The sequence below is a fragment of the Aedes albopictus genome, chromosome 2 (genome assembly GCF_035046485.1).
Source record: "Aedes albopictus strain Foshan chromosome 2, AalbF5, whole genome shotgun sequence".
Classification (NCBI taxonomy): domain Eukaryota; kingdom Metazoa; phylum Arthropoda; class Insecta; order Diptera; family Culicidae; genus Aedes; species Aedes albopictus.
The window spans coordinates 31,075,159-31,093,591 of NC_085137.1; the positions used below are offsets into that span (position 1 = coordinate 31,075,159).

The 18,433-nt window shown below is 41.3% G+C and overlaps 1 protein-coding gene across 1 annotated transcript; it reads right to left on the reverse strand.

Annotated features, from left to right (window-relative positions):
• Positions 1-3,442: 3,442 nt before the first annotated feature.
• On the reverse strand, positions 3,443-4,862 carry LOC134288866 (uncharacterized). The gene is made up of 2 exons (XM_062854780.1): positions 4,372-4,862; positions 3,443-4,302 (listed from the first exon to the last, which is right to left on the reverse strand). The coding sequence occupies exon 2, from the start codon at positions 4,257-4,259 to the stop codon at positions 3,480-3,482; it is 780 nt and encodes a 259-aa protein (XP_062710764.1). The 5' UTR covers positions 4,260-4,302; positions 4,372-4,862; the 3' UTR covers positions 3,443-3,479.
• Positions 4,863-18,433: the final 13,571 nt, after the last annotated feature.

The window sequence follows — 18,433 nt, forward strand, 5'->3', positions numbered from 1 at the left end:
AAACATCCCATACACTTATGATTTATGAAATAACCGACTGCACTTAGCCAACCACTCCTGTGCCCTACATGTACATATGTCGACCATCTATGATGGAACGCATCGGAATTTGCAGTAGTCATCCTCCCCGCATTGCAAACAGTCAAGTTTCCATAGAGGAAAAAAGATCAAGCCCTTATGACCAGCAAACATGATCTTTCTCTCAAGGAGCTGCTGCTGCTACCGACTACCGAGATGGTTACCGGGCATACGCGGAGCGATTTCTTCACACTGACTAGCATCGTCGTCAGTCGGTAGCAGTTTTTCATCATCGTCTTCGCCCGTCGTCCGTCCGTCGACATCATCTCGTTCGGCGAAGAAAATCTGGTGCAAAGCTCGCGGTCGTCGTCGACGGTTGGTGCAAGAATACAACATGTCTCCTCAGCATCCTCTCGTTGCTACTGGCTGGCTGGCTGACTTGCTGGATGGAGCGCATATTGTAAACGTAGAGATAATTACAATGCAATGGTCGCACATGGGGCCGACGAGATCGCAACAACACGCCGCCGCCGCCGCTGCCACGGTTGTAACGGTGGTTGTCGTAGTTGCAGTGCAGATAAGTAGAGTATACCTACCTACCTACAACTAACCGCGATGGACGAAAGCGATGGACACGATGGGCTTGATGTGACTTACATGATAAATTGCGTAATCTCTCGCGTATCAGCTTAAATAGCATGTAATTAAAAGAGATGCAACACATATCTGGAGTGGAGCCCCCGAGAGGACTCGAGCGGATCACTTTAGAAGTACTTGGTAATTTAACCCTCCGAGAAGCACAGGTTCAGCACTGCAGGCTGTAGAGATTAACTTCCATCGATGCAATCTGGAATGTTCATGCTGGTGAGCTCAGTGACGTTGATGCGACATGAGTATAATTTAAGAACATGGGTAGTTGGTAAACGTACAATCGAATGTATCTAGGTTTGTGCTACATCTCCCTGTCTACCAATGATTAAGTTACTACCAAAAATGTCCCAGAACAGAAATTTTTCAGTGTTTTTTTTTTTACAAAACAAATTGGATTTGGACTTTTGAACCTTTGTGCATAGTCTTTCTCACGGGGTTTCCATGGTTTCCTTCTTTCCATCATTTTCTTATTTTTTCTGCAGATCTTTTTCTTCTTCATTATGGCTCAACGTTCGCATAGGAACTTGGCCTGCCTTTCTTCAACTTAGTGTTCTTAGAGCGTTTCCACAGTTATTGATAGAAGGGCTTTCTTTGCCTGCCATTGCATTAAATTGCACATTGTGTTGCATGTACAATGATACACTATGCTCAGGGAGTCGAAAAAATTTTCCCGACCGGAACGTGAATCGAACCCTCCATCTCCGGATTGGCGATCCATAGCCTTAACCACTAGGCTAACTCATTGTTACAAGCTCGATCCAATTTCAATTTTCACCATGAAACCGTAATTTTCCACCTTCCACCGGGACAAAGAGAGCTACGGCAAGCTTTCCGGTAGCTCCATCCGATCGAACAACATTCCACAGCTACCGAGTTAAATAATTCATTTTCACTTTTCTTTGCCGCAACGCCACGCCACACCAAGAGACCGCAGTGTAACAACTAGGTAGTAGGACTACAGTAGGAGCTAGCACTAGGTAAGTGTAACTACCTACTACATACGCCACACCACCAAGAGATAGTTGCAGCAACAGTGCAGTGGCGAATGCGTCTCCTATAATTAAGATTTCTGCTTCATTTTGCACCGACCGAACCATGTCACAAGTGTGGTAGTCAGTCGGATGACGAGGCTTCACTTTTCCTATGGGCATTTCTGCCTACCTCAGGACCGACCTCCGCTGCCACTATCCCGTAGCGGTTCGATGGTTGATTGGCTGCTGCCGCGAGATGGATGGAGGGCGTGAGTATGGGTGTCTAGTTGAATCTAGAGCTCTGTACTGTTGTACAGCGATTTGTGGGATTTCAAACTACATTTTGGATTTTAAGAAAAAAAACAACGTCCGAAAATCCGTGAATTGTGTTGACATAAGCAGGATCAAAACGTATGACAACAGAATGTGCCTGTTTAATTTTGGCACTATGGTGAATATCTACTCACAAAAGTTATTGAGTTAGGATTTTACATAAAAAAATGATTCCTTAGACAACTGTGGAAAACCAGAGCATCTCAGTCTTCACAACAACGAAATTTGTTATTGTATTATCATTTAATGTATTACTTACATTCCTTCCCTTCTTCGATGACCGCAAGCACATGACGGTGTTCAATGTTCCACCCACAACATCACTTCATGGCTGCACCAGAGGCTCAATTGAATGATATGGACTGGTATCCAGTCATCGATCATCTTTGAGAGGGATTCTCTCTAGGAGTTTCTGGCGAAGTCGTACCACCGATTTCCTCAAACCTTCCGGACACTATCCAGCCGAATACCGTTTCGACTAGTAATGGGCCAGGGCTTTGTAGGCGGAATCGTCCATCGCGCAGGAATGAATAAAAGTGGGCTGCGCCGATGATCATATCCACTCTTCGAGAAGTGTGGAAGTCGGGATCAGCTAGGGCTAGACCTTCGGGAAGTGTCCACTGATCGGTTGAGAACGAAACAGATGGCGAGTCATGGGTCACCTTTCGCAGAACCAGGAAGTCCAGTGATTCGTTGAAGTTGGCCACACGAGATCGAATTTCTACACGTACTTCGTGTTTCGCATTGGTGACGATGCTGTCAACTCCGGCAATCGGCACGTTAACAACCTTGCGGGGGAGGTGCAACTGCTGACACAGCCGCTCACTGATTGCGTTGGGCTAAGAACCGGTGTCCAACATAGCGCGAGCAATGTGCTCTTGACCGTAGACGTCGACGACAATCAATACAACGGTCGTAAGGAGAACGTTGGCGTTGGAGGACTTCACCGTGGATATAATCTGCGGAGTAGGTGCTGCTACCACTGCCGTGGTAACACTAGAGGTGCTGGTAGACGGTACATCCTGACTGGGCGGTGTATTGCTTTCGGAGGTAGCATCGAACGGTCCGGGGTGGATCATGGAATGATGCCGCTTCGAACAATGCTTGCAATTGAATTTGGAACGACAATTGTGGGCAAAATGGTCGCTACGGAAGCAGTTGCTGCAGAGCTTCTTATCAGAGACCACCCTTAGGCGACCTTTCGTATCCAGACCGTTGAAGACAGAGCAGTCAAAGATCGAGTGCTTCTATTTGTCACAGGCTGGACACATCGGGAACGATTTCGACGGGATTTCAGCCGCCGCGATGGTACTAATCCGAGGCTGATTTGCTTTCTTCATCGCGGGAACGTTTGCAGGTTTGGAACTGGAAATTTTGCGGGCGATTGATGGCAATCGTCTCCAGAATGCGTGCTCGTTTCTGCAGGAATTCGACCATCTTGTCATAAGTAGGATGAGGTTCAATGGCGATCGATTCCTCCCAAGCCGTCAACGAAGCATCGTCTAGCTAATCCTCCAGCAACTCGATTAAAATGGAGCAAAACTGCGCCACTGGCTCACCAAGCTGCTCCAGAACTTTGGTGTGGCGCTGAAACTCGTCGACGACCTTGTGAAGGGCATCCACATTGTTGTGCGGGATTTTGGGGTACTTGAGGAGGGCACGAATGTGCTTTTTCCGAAGGATGGCCATGTTGGAGTACCGGTTGACCAGTGTGTCCCAAGCGACCGCGTAATTGTTGGCCGTTATCGTGATCGACTGGATTGCGTTGGCCGCTTCACCCTTCAAAGCGGCTCGCAGATAATGAAATTTCTGCACCTGGGAAATTTCTGTCGATGAATGAATCATCGATAGAAAGGTGTCGTGGAAGGTCAACCAGGTATTAAAATCGCCATCAAACTCGGGGAGTGATATGGTGGGTAGCTTAACGTTGGCCAGAGGCGACGGAGCGACTGGCGCTGACGAAGGTCCGGGATTTGCTGGAGCCGGCGGTTTAGCTGGCATTTTCGCTATGAGACCTGCCTTCACACGAAAGTATAGCGCTTCTACTTGACCACGTAGCTCGAGGTTTGTCTTCACAGATTCCTCCGCATCATCCAGCTCTTCACATTCGTCCTGCACAATCTCAAATATCTCCCATACTTTCTCCAAACGATCCAAGCGGGGGGCAACCTCACGTTGATGTTGCTCTGGGACGTAGCCGGCGAGGAACAGGTCCATTCGTTTGAAGACGTCGATTGCATTCCGCCGTTTCGCCTCCTTGGCCTTCAAGCGCTTTTCATCGGCCATCCCGTAGCCACTTATAAACGTCGTCGATCACTACGCAGCACGGCTGGAAGGGTCGAAAAAGATCCAGGAAGTACCGTACTAACGGGGGTAAGCGGGTTGGAGAGGTACTCACCTGGTACCTCTTGTTTAGAGGCCTTGTATGGTTTTTGATCTGGAACCAGCAACTGGAGAAACCTCCGGACGGGTGTTGTGCATACGAGAGCGACTAGAAGTGGGGTTATGTTTCCCACGTGCTCGGGAACGGGAAGACCAGAAATCCTGGTCACGGCACCAGAATGTTGGGCGATCGGGGTGCTATTCAGACGGTACGGGATGGGCACTAGTCCTTTAGGCCACCGGCGATGACGGGGCGGGTTTAACGGGCGTAAACGGGGTCACTTTGTGGGTGGCTTCTCTGCCGAGGTTATCTTCGACCAAAGGGGCAAAAATCCAGCGGGGAAACTGTCGGGCAAATCGGGATCAACACACCGGGGAGGAACCGAATCTTTGGTACACTTTGGAGACCGTAAAATGCACACGGGATGGGTAAGAAACCGAAACCGGTTATCGAGAACACGCTAGAAATTTCGGATGTTCGCGCACTAAAATTTGCATATGCGAATGGTTCGGTTGTTCGTTTGACTGTGTTGTATTTCATGGTTGGGTAACACAATGAAGTGAGTAGTGGTATCTATAATCTAATAGCTGTGCGGTGCGTAAGCATACAGTAGTAATTCGATTTTATTACCTATCAGTCATCCTGAAGGTGTTCCAAAAATGTTAAGTGAATTCTTTATGGAGTTCCTTCGGCAATTATTTCCAAAATTAATCGGGTAAGTTGTTACAAAGAAGTTCCTCTTAAAGTTTCTCCAGGAATCGTTTCTTCCTGATTTCTTCAAAAGTAGTTCCAAAAATCTACCTCCGAAGTTTCTATGTATGGCCTTCTGAGTTCCATCGCCATCCATGGCCTTCTAGAGTTTCTACCTGTTTTTTTTTTATTTCTCCGGAAATTCCTCCCAACTTCGCAAATGTACCAGGTTTCGACCGTATTTTAGTTATTCTCATAAGAATCCCTTCCAGCAATCCTCGTGAAATTCCTACCAAAGTTCCATCCAGAGGCTTTCCACTTTTCTCAAGGAAAATCATTCTAAGTTTTCTATGAGGGATATTTTTTAAATCCATAAAGTGACCGTATAAAATTCCTAAAGAAGTTTTCCGATTTTTTTTTACAGCATTACGTGCTGGAGTACCACCGGAAATTCCTCGACAGGGTTTTTTCCTGAAGTGCTTCTAGTAATTGCTACAGAATTCTTCTGGAGTTCTTCTGAAAATATGTTTTGAAATTCCCCCAGAAATTTCTTTCCGTAATCTTATCCATCAGGAGTCGTTTCCGTGAGTTTCTATAAGAATTCATGAAGGAGCATCATTTTCTCAGAATGGCAATTACTTAACAGCTTTGTCCAGTAAAGGAATCACAGATCGAACTTTCTGAGGAAACCATGATGACTGTTTCTAATTCAATGATAGTGACATGATAACGTGATAACGTGATAACATGCGTGATTTGACATTTGTCAGAATATCGAAGAAAGCGAGCTGGATTTGGACTATTTGGAGCTCCTAATTCTGAACACGAAATCAAACCCAGCAGAAAAATATTCTCTAATCTGGTAGCAGCAGCACGTATTCGTTGATTCTCAACAATCTGATGAAAGAAAGGTTTTGAAAAGTAGTTAAATGTGAAAGTTTTATGAAGTCTTTTCAATTGACTACTGGATAAGAACAGATTTTCCGGGAAGCCTACAAGATTGATGTAAGAAAAGATGAACGACGTGCAAACATGCTTAAAGATTTCTGATCAGCACTCCAGTTCTTTTGAATCTTGAGAGGGATTACGGCAGGTAGGTGAGCATTCATTCACTAGAGGAGGCATACCGAATTGTGGAGAGTCCGTTATTTTCAAATACTGTTTACCAGCCAAAAGAAGATTATTATACAGTACTTAACGAGTTAAATGATTCTTAAGGTATGTGCAAAGACAAGACAGAATCCAAAGGTATGTTAACAGTTTCAAATCTAAAATCACAGATGAAACGTAGTTTTCAAAAAATTCAACGTAATTTGCGTCACTTTATATGAAATATTTTCTTGTTGCATCCTAGTGCCAATTTATATCAATTTTTCTAGCTTACCCTCACAGTAGGTACAAAATGCAACTTCTCTTATCCGACACAGCACGAAATAGGCCTATGAAGAGGCAAAAAAAATCTTCCAACGGCTCCAGTCTCATATGTTTATTTATTTTCTTTTTCCATACAACAGCTACACCAAAGCCCCACGATTGGATCTGATACAGATAAACCAGCTGCGCCTGGGACTCTGCGCCGGAGTGTCCAACCGGTTCCTCGCCATAATAGCCGATGACTCCCCGTGCGAGATCCTAGGGTGTGTACGGCGCGAGGCGGCCTCGACTCAGCGCGCAATGAAAAACACTGCATGATCAAGGAAAAGTGAAAACTAGAGTAAATTGATAAAAACTGTTAGCGTAAGTGATGATGACGACGACGACCAAGACGACCAAGACGACGATGATGCGGGAGAAAAACATGCCTCCGGGTAACGAGCCAACCGATTGCGCATGGCCCTGGACTGGTTTATTCGCCTTATAATGGTTAGCAACCACCACCGACGACGACATGAGTGGTGAAAGACGAGCTGCTGATATGGTCCACTCACTCTTGATGGAGAACCGCGTGGTCAGGATCGGCTGCCGAAACTGCGGCCGCTGGATGTTGCTGATGTCTTATCAAGTCAATGTGCACGACTTTTCTTCGCTCCGATTTGACTTATATTGAATTCCTTAGGGCTCTTCCCAAGTCAAGTCCGGTGTCGTCCGGCGGATACTTTCACAAAAATGTAACAGCCAACGCGTTGTTTCACAGTGGCGGAAAGCGAGATAAAATCTTAAACAAAAAATAATTTATTAAAACTAATATAAACGTTGCTAAATATTGCCAAGTCTAGAAACACGCGAGGGTTCTCAAGTTCTCCTACAAACTCCTCCGCCAATGATTCATTCGGAAACTTTTTCCAAGGATTTCTCAAGTTTCTTACAGGGTTCTCCCGATCAGATATTCCACTAGCTATTCCTCCGAAATTACTCAAATGGCTATTTGCGAAAATCTTGCATGAGTTGCTTCAAAAATTTCTCCGTTTAATTTTTTAGAAATCCCTTGGCGATTTCTTTAGAAATTATTTGAGAAATACTTTCCAAAACATATTGAAAGATTACTTTAGAAAACCATTCATGCATAAATTCAGAAATTCTTCCATGGATTTATAAAATCCTCCTGGTGTATTTCAGAAATTCTTTCAGATTTTTTTTTCACAAAATCTTGCTGAAAATTTTCAAGAAATTTTTCCAGGAATGCTTTTGCAGATTTCTGTAATAATCCCTTCACGAATTTTTCGATTTTTTTTTTTTTTTGAAAAAAAAATATTGAACCATGAAGCGTTTCTCCTGAAATCGGTCTATGGATTCTTTCAGAAATTGTTTCAGGAGTTAGGTCTTAAAATCTACCAAGGTTTCTCTCAGTAATTCCTCCGGCGGTTTCTTCAGGAATTCTTCGAGAAAATTCACCAAGGCTTCCTTCAGATACACTATCACGAATTTCTACACACACATTTCTAAAAGAACTCTTGCTAGAAGTATATCACAGTGCGCTGATATGACTCTTCTGTGGCATGTGGGGATTAAACTTCGCAATTGGTCGAAAAGAACAAACGTTCAATATTAAAATAATTCATTTTGCTCATGAAACGGAGTAAAATAGATCGCAGAATCAAACCAATAAACGATGCTTTCAGGATTACTAGAAGTGCAAATCAATAATGAATGAAAGACATCTCATGAAAACCAACGAGTGTAGACGGCATATACAGAAATACCTTCAGCAATATCACAACTTTTTTCAGGGATGCTTACAGAAGCTTTTCTATGCGTTTCTCCAGGTATTCTAACAGAAATACTTTTGAAAAATCCTCAAATATTTTTATTCCAAGATTTTAACAGGAGTTTTCCCTAAAAATCCTCAACAATATTCTCTTGGGATTCCACCAAGGGTTTCTTGAAAAGTTTCTCCATCGCTCCATGATATCTGGTATTGCTCCAAGAATATCGCAGAAATTTCTTATGATATTCTTGAATAACTCAACATATTTTCTGAAATTGCAACAGGGAATCTACTAGATATTTTTTCAACTTTCAGGGATTCTTTTAAAAATTTCTGGTTGGGTTGCTTCTGATTTTTTTAGAAATCCTTCAAAAATGTCTACCGGAACTTCTTCAGAATTTGAGGTTTTTTTTTTGAAATATCATTCATTTCTCCAAAAGTTTTATTCATGATGTTTTTCAAATATACCTGCATTTTTTTCCAAAAACCTTTATTGATTGCTTTGGAAATTCTTCCAAGGGTACCTCCAAACGTTCATTGGGAAATTATTTCAAGGATTACTGCAGAAAAAATAATAAAAACACTCCTGTGTAATTTTTTTACAAATTCTTTCAGAAGTTTTACAAAAAAAAATGGAAGAATTCTTAAAAGAATCCCTTAAAGAACTCCTGGTAGAACTTTCTGAAGAACTTTCTGATGGAATCTCATAAGAAACTCCTGATGATATATTTAAAGGTTTCTAAACCTTTGAAAATTTTGTACGACAAATAATATTCAGCTAATTTTCGAAGTTTTCCTGAAATTATCTGAAGTTATTCCTTTAAAAACCCCTAAGACACTTCCTTAGTTTCTGAAAAAAATTACACGAGGAACCTCTGGAGGAACTCTAAAAATAATTTTAAGGAAAAATTGCTTGAGGCATTTTTTAAACGAAAGAAATCCGTAGAGGAACTTCTGTAAAAACGCTTTAAAAATGTCTGTAGAAATGCATGAATTTAAGAAAAAGGTGCTTATGAAATTCTTAACAACATTCCTCAATAAAATTCAGAGAATTCCGTGGAGAATGTTCTGCAGGACTCATTGTAAGAACTTCAAGAGATAACTCCAGAGCAGTTTTCAAAAGATTTTTACAATTTCAGAATAGAATATTACACAAAAATCTCTTCAGAGGGTAATTTCTGGAGAAATTTCTGATAGAAAACTGCGAAAATCATGGAAGAATTTATTGACAGTTTCTTGTAAAATACCGAGGAATAGATTCTGTAGTAATAGCTGAGGCATTTGTTGGAGAAATTTTTGAAGCATCATCAGGAAGATTTCTGAAAGAATTTCTGAAAAATGTTCTGAATAAATCCTAAGCAATCGCTGGAGGAAAACCTTGAGCATCTTTTGGAGAAATCCGTGGAGGAACTTCCAGAAAAACCTCAGAAAACATTTTAAAAAATTCATTTTGAAATTCCTGCCGAGATTCCTTTATGTTCAATGCAATATATAAGATCTTATTTCATGATTTGTTTTTGAATTCCTCGAAGGATTCTCTCAGAATTTCGTTCAAGGTTTTTTTAAGAAATTCCTCTAGATATTTTTAGAAAATGTTTAATGCGGTTCTCGGAAAATCTTCCTTGAACTCTTTCTAAAATTCCTCCAGAGATTCGATAGGAAATAGAATCCCTCAGAAGATTACATGGGTTTCATCAGAAATTCTTCATACTTTTTATTTTTACAAATTCTTTCAAGAGTTCTTCTAGAATTTCATTCAGAATTTTTTTCAAAAATTCTAGCTTTTTGAAAAAAAATCCCGGAAATTTCTTCAAAAATTCTTCGGCGAGATTTCACAAAATCTTTTGAAAATTCCTTCACAAATTCCTTCAAAGTTTTTTTTCGGAAATTTATGTAAGGTTTACTCCAAGGAATGGACGGTTTACCTCAGAAATTCCTTCATTTTTTTCCGAATTTCTTCCATAGATTAATTAAGAATTTCTCAGGGATTTGTTTAGAAATTTTTCAAAAGTTTTTTTACAAACATAATTCAAAGATTTCTTCTAAAATTCATATGAGGGTTTTCAGAATATCTTCCTTCAGATTTTTTTTTCAAATATCCCTTTGGAAATTTATGCAAGGAATCCTCCAAGGACTGCATGAGCAATTTAAGATATTTCGTTATTTTTTTTTCAGATATTGCTCGAGGGATTTTCAGAAGTTCGTCCAGGGATTTCTTCAGAAATTCCTCTAGAGTTTCTTCAAAAATTTAAAAGGTTTTTTTAGAATATCATTCAGATATTTCTCCAGAAATTCTTCCGGTGTGTTTTCAGAAAATCTTCTAAAAATTTTCCAAAAATTCCTTCAGAAATTCCTTCATGACATTTTTTAAAAATTCCTCCAGGGATGTTTTTAGAGTTTTGTTCAGGGATTTCTACAGTAATTCCTTCAGATGTTTATTCGGGCATTTTTCATGTTTTTTTTGACGAACACAGAGATTTCTTCTAAATATTGTTTATAGGGTTTCAGAAAGTATTCTATAAGTATATATATTCTATAGTATAATTCTTTAGAAATTCCTTTGGAAATTTATGCAAGGATTCCTTCAAAGATTGCATGCATAACATTAGAAATTGCTTCATGATTTTTTTTTCTGAAATTTGTCTAGGGATACTCTCAGAATTTCCTCCAAGAATTTATCAGATGGAAATTTTTACAGAGATTCTTTTTCAAAAATCATTCAGAGATTTTTTTAGTAATTTTTCTGGGGTTTTCAAAAAAATCTTTTAAATATTTCTTCAAAAAATCCTCTAGAAATACTATCGGAGGTTCATGCAAGAATTTCTCGGAAGATTGCATGGGTTGCATCAGGAATTTCTTCAAGATTTTTTTCCTGAAATTTTCCCAGGAAATGCATCAAAATTTTGTTCAGGGATTTCTTCAAATATTCATTATTTTTTTTCAATCCAACAGATATTTTTAAGAAATTCTTCTGGGAAGTTTAACAAAATTTTCTTTAAATTCCTTCAGAAATTCCTCCCACGATTGCGTCAGAAATGTATGCAAGAGTTCCTCCCAGGATTGTATCAGAAATTCCTTCATGATTTTGTTTGGAAATTCCTTCAGGGATTCTTTCAGAATTTCGTCCAATGATTTCTTCATAAGTTGAAGAAAAATCCCTCAGAATGTCTTCAGAAATTCTTCTGGAGGATTTCAGAAAATTTTCTAAAAACTTCATCAGAAATTCTTCCAGAAATTCTATTGGAAACAAGGTTGCGACCATTCATTTGCAAAGATTTACATTCATTTGCTATTATCTCAGTTCAGAAGCATGCTATCGAAAAACAATGTATGGATGAATTAAACCTTGTAGTTTTATCTGAAAGTTTGCCAAATAACATTGGGGTCGCAAACGCATTCCAAAGTCGTGAGCGAGCTGTGAAGGCAACTTTCCACAGCGTGAATGAAATTTACATTCACCGCGTGGAGAGTTGCCTTCACAGCTCGCTCACGACTTTGGTATACGTTTGCGACCCCAATGTTATTCGGCAAACTTTCAGATAAAATTACAAGGTTAAATTCATCCATACATTGTTTTTCGATAGCATGCTTCTGAACTGAGATAATAGCAAATGAATGTAAATCTTTGCAAATGAATGGTCGCAACCTTGATTGGAAATATATGCAACAACTCCTCGCGGACTTAAATAAAAATCTCTGTCAAGCATTTATTTCGAAAATTGCTACATGATCAGTTATAGACTTCTACCAGCGATTCCACCAACAATTATAACATGGACTCCTTCAAGAGTTTCAACAAAAACTCTTTCAGAACGGATTGCTTCTAAAATTCTTCTATGGATTTCTTAATATATGCTTTTAAGAAGTTCTCATAGAACATGAATGTTGTTGTTTTACGGATAACCAACCGAAATGGTATGTTAGACATACGTAATATGCCCGAAGTTCATAGGCACAATATGTGTCGAATTATGGACAGATTGAGTGGAAAAATTGCGAAAAAATCCGCGTAGTTCTGGTGGGATTTGAACCCTCGTCTCCCCAAGTTCGCTAGACAAGGCGCGTTAACCAACTCCGCCACAGAGCAAGTAACAATTCTGTGAAGTAGAAAGCCAACCTGAATCCAACGCCCACCTCACGCCACGTTCTTTCCTCGCAGTTAACCATCTCCTTCGGTCCTTAGATGTCCACTTCCAACATAGTTCTCAAAGATTTCAGTTCAATAATTTATCCAGATACTCCTTTGGAAAAATTTTCAAATTCTTCGAGAAACTCTCACAGGTATTCCACTATAAAATCCAACACAGCTTTTCTTAAAGTAATCCTCCAAAGTTTCCATTAAAAACTATTCCACACATTTCTTACAAAAAATGTTCATGGATTGCTTCCACATTTACTGCATAGATACCTGTTAAAAATTCTCTAGAGTTTTTTCAACGGATTTCTAAAATAATAATTTCTTCAAGAATCAGTTGATTGATAGATTTGTCTTTATTAAAGAGACTTTCTTCAAGAATCAGTGGAAAACTTTAAAAATCCTCACAGGATTCTCTTATGGTATCCATGCAGGAAATCCTTTACGATTTTTTGGATTGCTTTGTGCCCCCATACGTGTTAATTAAATTTCAAATTCCGGTGTATGTTATTCTTCCTGCACAAATATGTAATTTTTCGATATTTTTGCCCCAATATTAAAAAAAAATATTTTCTAATTATACTTTTTTTCAGAATTACTTGAAAAATTATTCCAGGAAATCCTTCAATTATTCTATTTAAATTCTTACATGAATTTCTATATTTTTTAAAAGAAGTTGCAAGGGTACATAAGAAATTCCTTCGGGTTTTTTTTCAGAAATTCGTCCAGGGGTTTCTTTAGATATTCCTATAGATATATATTCATATTTTTTCTAGGGATATTTTCGAAAAATTCTTCGGGGGGTTTTCAGAAAAACATCCATAAACTCCTTCAGAAATTCCTTCAAAGGTTCCTTTAGAAAGTTATCTGATCATTTCTCCAGAAACTTTCCCAGGAATACCTTCATGAATATAAATGAAAAGTCTTTCTCAAAAATTGTCTTCAAGGATTTATTTAAAAATTCTGCCAGGTGTTAATTCAGAATTTTTAAACAGAAGTATTTGAAAAAGACTAATATGGATTGCTACTTAAACTCCTTCTTTTATTTCTAATATCTAATGCTAAGAAATTCCTCTCTATATCAATTTTTAAATTTATTCAGACATCCATTTTAAAAAAATACATAAAAAAAGCTCTACAGCGATTCCTTGAAAAAGTTAACAATGATTCTTCGAAACATTCATACAGGGATTATTTTATCAAAATCTTACATATATTTCGTTAGAAATTCCTACAAAGTTTCTTTAAAAGCCTATCTTCGAAAAATTCTCCTGAGATTTCCTAAGCAATTTAACCTACGATTCTTAAAATATCTCTCAGAAGATTGCTCCAGAAATGTTTCAAGAACTCCATGGTTTGCTTCTAAAATTTCTGTGGTTTCTTTCCACAAACCCTCGCTTGGATTGCTGGAAAAACCTAAAGATATTCTTTAAGTAATTCCTTAATTAATGGCTTCAGAAATTTCTCCACAGTTGACTTATGAATTTCTGTAATACAAATAAAAATTTCATAAAAAAATACCTTGAATTCCTGGAAGATTGCCCATTATCTAATGTAATCCACGCAGGAACTCCGGTAGAAATTCAGGGAAATTTTTTCCTAATACTTTTCCAGAAATTGCTTCAAGTATTTCTCTACAAACGCTCTTGCCTTCTGAGATGTTCTTCCATCGATTCCTTCAAAACCCCTTCCGGAGATATCTTTTTAAAAAATCAGAAGATCAGATAATTTTTGACATTTTACTTAAAATCTTCAAGAATTGATCTTTCAATCCCTCTAAAAATTTCTCTAGAAATGCCTCCAGTTTTTTTAATAGACTATCCCAGAAGTTACTTCGGGATTTTTTTTTTTTCAAGAATTCCCTCAAAAATTCCTCCACATATTTATTTCGTTATTTTTTCCGTTATTTTTTACAAGGACTCCTTCAAGAGATCTTCCATCGATTTTTTTTTTCGAAATTTCTCCAGAAATTAGTACAGGTATGTATTCCTTTACGAAATCCTCCAGGTTCTCCTTTAAGAATTTCTCCAGGAGTTCCAACTAAGATTTCATTAGAAATTCTTGAAGAAAGTTCTCCAGGAATTTCAACGAAGTTTTCTTCAGAGATTCTTGTATGATTTTTTTTAGAGATTCAAGCAATCACCCCTCTGTGCACCCATGTGAAACACACGGTGAAAGAACAAACCTTTCCAATATATAAATAAAACATAAATCCAATTTGGTGGAATTTGATTCAACATTTCATGACAAGTGATGGGCAAGTCATACACATATGTGGGGAGTCAAAACGAACAACAAGCAGCAGCAGTCAGTGGCTGCAACCCAGCCGGTATGATTGATGGTTTCGGAAAGATCAACATTTGTCGGAGAGGAAGCCAAACAATACAAGGTCCAACATTGTGCCTCATTCCGAGCGGCCGGCCAATCCCCAGGCGGTGGCTGTTGCTGTTGTTTACAGTCTTCGCGTCACTCGAGGGCCTTCAATCTTCTGTCGACCGACGACGACGAAATGTGCTCCAGTTCGCTTTATCACCTCTGCGCCGGTGGGGAAAAGACGTTCGTTGTCACAAAAAGTCGCCTGTCCCAAACATGCGTAACATCTCTCACCTCTTGAATATGTATGCATGAACCGAAAACCGCCCAAGGTACCCCACAAGTGTAATCTCATCACACCCGAACACAAGGTTGTCGTCTCAGCCACGGATCCTCCGCCACCAAGCCCTCATCACCACCATCACCACCAGGGCAGGGTGCTACCAAACCAAGTCCGGTCCTCACACGCAGGATTGCGCACACGGAAAGTGAACATCTGGTTGCGCACCGAAGAAGAGTGGAGGAAGGGGCGGTGTGCAGTTGCGTGTCTGTGCCCTCGCGGGCAGAAAAGATGAGGTGTCATGGCGCGGCGTTTGGACCTCGGACAAGCCCGGCTAGAAGAACGTCGCAAATTAGAGCAGTGAGGCAATCTCGTTGGCCGTCGTCCCTCGTTCGTCGCTGTGTAATGCAATAACCGCAGCAGATTCTTAACCAGTTCGGCCGGCAGCAGCTGCACACGCGGAGGAGATAAGGGGCGCTCTGTCTATAGGTACGTATATGCATGCTTAGAAGGTACACATTGATTTACCGGGTCACTAGGTGGGTAGAGCAAGGCATTGCAATTGGCGTGCTTCGAGGCTCGGAGGATGGGCGGCTAGCGTAATGGAACTTTGGTGTTGAGTCGGATCGTGGCAGATACGCGTAATTTAACTTCGTGTCGATACATGGTATAGACGTAAAGCAATGGGTAGCTGGCAATGTTCAAATAACAGGCAGAAGTTGCACAAGTTTGAATATTTCTCACGTCAGCATAACAACGTAAACCATTTTCATTAAACTTTAACCATGAAGATGAAAAACATCTAGCAATTCAGTTGGTTCTTCGCTTTATACTCAGCGGTCCATTACGGTCACTGCTGGATCTTTTAGTAGAGAAAATTTCCTTGACTTTCTTGAGCATTAAATGTCTTGGTGCTTGTAACACGATAAACGAATATAAAAATTGGAAGTTGGCAAATAAAGTTCTTATCAAATAACTGAGGAAGCACTCAAAATTTGGGCACTGTCCCAGTCTCTGTCCGGTCACTGTAGCTTAGATAATTATATATGAGTGTAGGCACAGTTTTGGATTGCGGGGCCTATCGCGCAATCACACTACTGAGCGCTGTCTACAAGATACTCTCTCAAATTTTATACCGCCGTCTATCACCGATTGCAAGAGAGTTTGTGGGGCAATATCAGGCTGGATTCATGGGTGAACGCGCTACAACAGACCAGATGTTCGCCATCCGCTAAGTGTTGCGGAAATGCCGCGAATACAACGTGCCCGCGCATCACTTGTTCATCGATTTCAAATCGGCGTATGATACAAACGATCAAGAACAGCTATGGCAGATTATGCACGAATACGGATTTCCGGATAAACTGATACGATTGATCAAGGCGACGATGGATCGAGTGATGTGCGTAGTTCGAGTATCAGGGACACTCTCGAGTCCCTTCGAATCTCGCAGAGGGTTACGGCAAGGTGATGGTCTTTCGTGCTTGCTGTTCAACATTGCTTTGGAGGGTGTAATAAGAAGAGCAGGGATAAACACGAGTGGGACGATTTTCACGAAGTCCGTTCAGCTGCTTGGTTTCGCCGATGATATTGATATTATAGCTCGTAAATTTGAGACGATGGCGGAAACGTACATCCGACTAAAGAGTGAAGCCAGGCGAATCGGATTAGTCGTTAATGTGTCGAAGACAAAGTACATGATGGCAAAGGGCTCCAGGGAGGAATCACCCCGCCCGCCACCCGGAATTAATATTGACGGTGATGAAATCGAGGCGGTTGAAGAATTCGTGTACTTGGGCTCACTGGTGACCGCCGACAACGACACCAGCAGGGAAATTCAGAGGCGCATTGTGGCAGGAGAACGTTCTTACTTTGGACTCTGCAGAACTCTACGATCGAATAAAGTTCGCCGTAACACGAAGTTAACCATCTACGAAACGCTGATTAGACCGGTCGTCCTCTATGGGCACGAAACATGGACCCTACGTGCAGAGGACCAACGCGCCCTTGTAGTTTTCGAACGGAAGGTGTTGCGTACCATCTACGGCGGAGTGCAGATGGAAGACGGGACTTGGAGAAGGCGAATGAACCACGAGCTGCATCAGCTGCTGAGAGAACCAACCATCGTCCATACCGCGAAAATCGGGAGGCAACGGTGGGCGGGTCACGTCATCAGGATGTCGGATAGCAACACGACTAAAATGGTTCTCGAGAGTCATCCGACCGGTACAAGAAGACGTGGAGCGCAGCGAGCTAGGTGGGTCGACCAAGTGGAGGACGATCTGCGGACCCTACGCAGAGTGCGGAACTGGAAACAAACAGCCATGGACCGAGTGGAATGGAGGCGGCTACTATGTACAGCAGAGGCCACCCCGGCCTTAGCCTGACCGGTTAGGTAAGTAAGGCCAGGGGCTGTTTATAGGGCATTGCATTGCATAGGAAGGTCACAGGGACGTTTCAGGGGTCCCAAGGGGTTTCAGCCATCGAAACTAGCCCTGACATGGTCAGATTGGCTATGCAGAGATGCCTGGATACAGGCGAGTTTCCGGATAGGTGGAAACGGCAAAACTTGGTTCTATTACCCAAGCACGGGAAGCCACCAGGCGACCCGTTGGCATATAGACCAATTTGCCTATAAGACACGGCCGAAAAACTATAGAGCGGATCATTCTGTCTAGAGAAGAGGCATACGGTACTGCGCGATAGACGTTAGAAACGCCTTCAATAGTGTAAGCTGGGCCGCCATAGAGAGCGCCATAGCTCGCTTAGGTGTCCCGGCTAGCCTAAGGCGTATTCTAGGAAGCTACTTCCAAAACAGGATGCTGATTTACGACACCGAGGAAGGCCAAGAACAGTACAATGTCACCGCGGGTGTACCGCAAGGATCCATCTTGGGCCCGGTACTGTGGAACGCGGCATACGACGGCGTATTGAGGCTAGCACTACCACAGGGTGTAAAGTTGGTTAGCTTTGCTGACGACATTACCCTGGTGGTATACGGTGAGTCGGTCGAAGAGGTGGAATTGACGGCAGCGCATGCGATTGACATAGTGGAAGGCTAGATGAGGTCGAGGCAACTGACACTCTCACACCACATGACGGAGGTGGTAGTGGTGAACAACCGCAAGTCTGCACAAGAGGCAGTGGTCACCACGGGCGGGTGCTCGTTCGAGTCTTGTCGCTCACTGAAGCTTCTTGGAGTTATGGTCGACGACAAGTTGAGCTGAAGAAGTGATGTCGAATATGCTTGTAAGAGGGAGGCGGTTACGGCATTATCTAGGATGATGCCAAACAGTTTGGCAGTTGTCTCGAGTAAGCGAAAGATGCTCGCGTCAGTAGCGGTGTCCATACTACGGTATGGCACACAGTGCTGCGCCCCATAGACAAAAGTGAAAAAACCGACTTCAAAATTTTGTTCAATCTAGTATGCCATGCTATTCATACATGCTTGAAGTATGTTACTCGGCCATTATAAGCTTGAAGATCGTGTTTATTATACCAAAAAAAACTAGAT

Bases quoted from the DNA above. Each gene is read 5' to 3' on its own strand.
- LOC134288866 (XM_062854780.1), bottom strand. From the start codon at position 4,259: ATGGCCGATGAAAAGCGCTTGAAGGCCAAGGAGGCGAAACGGCGGAAT.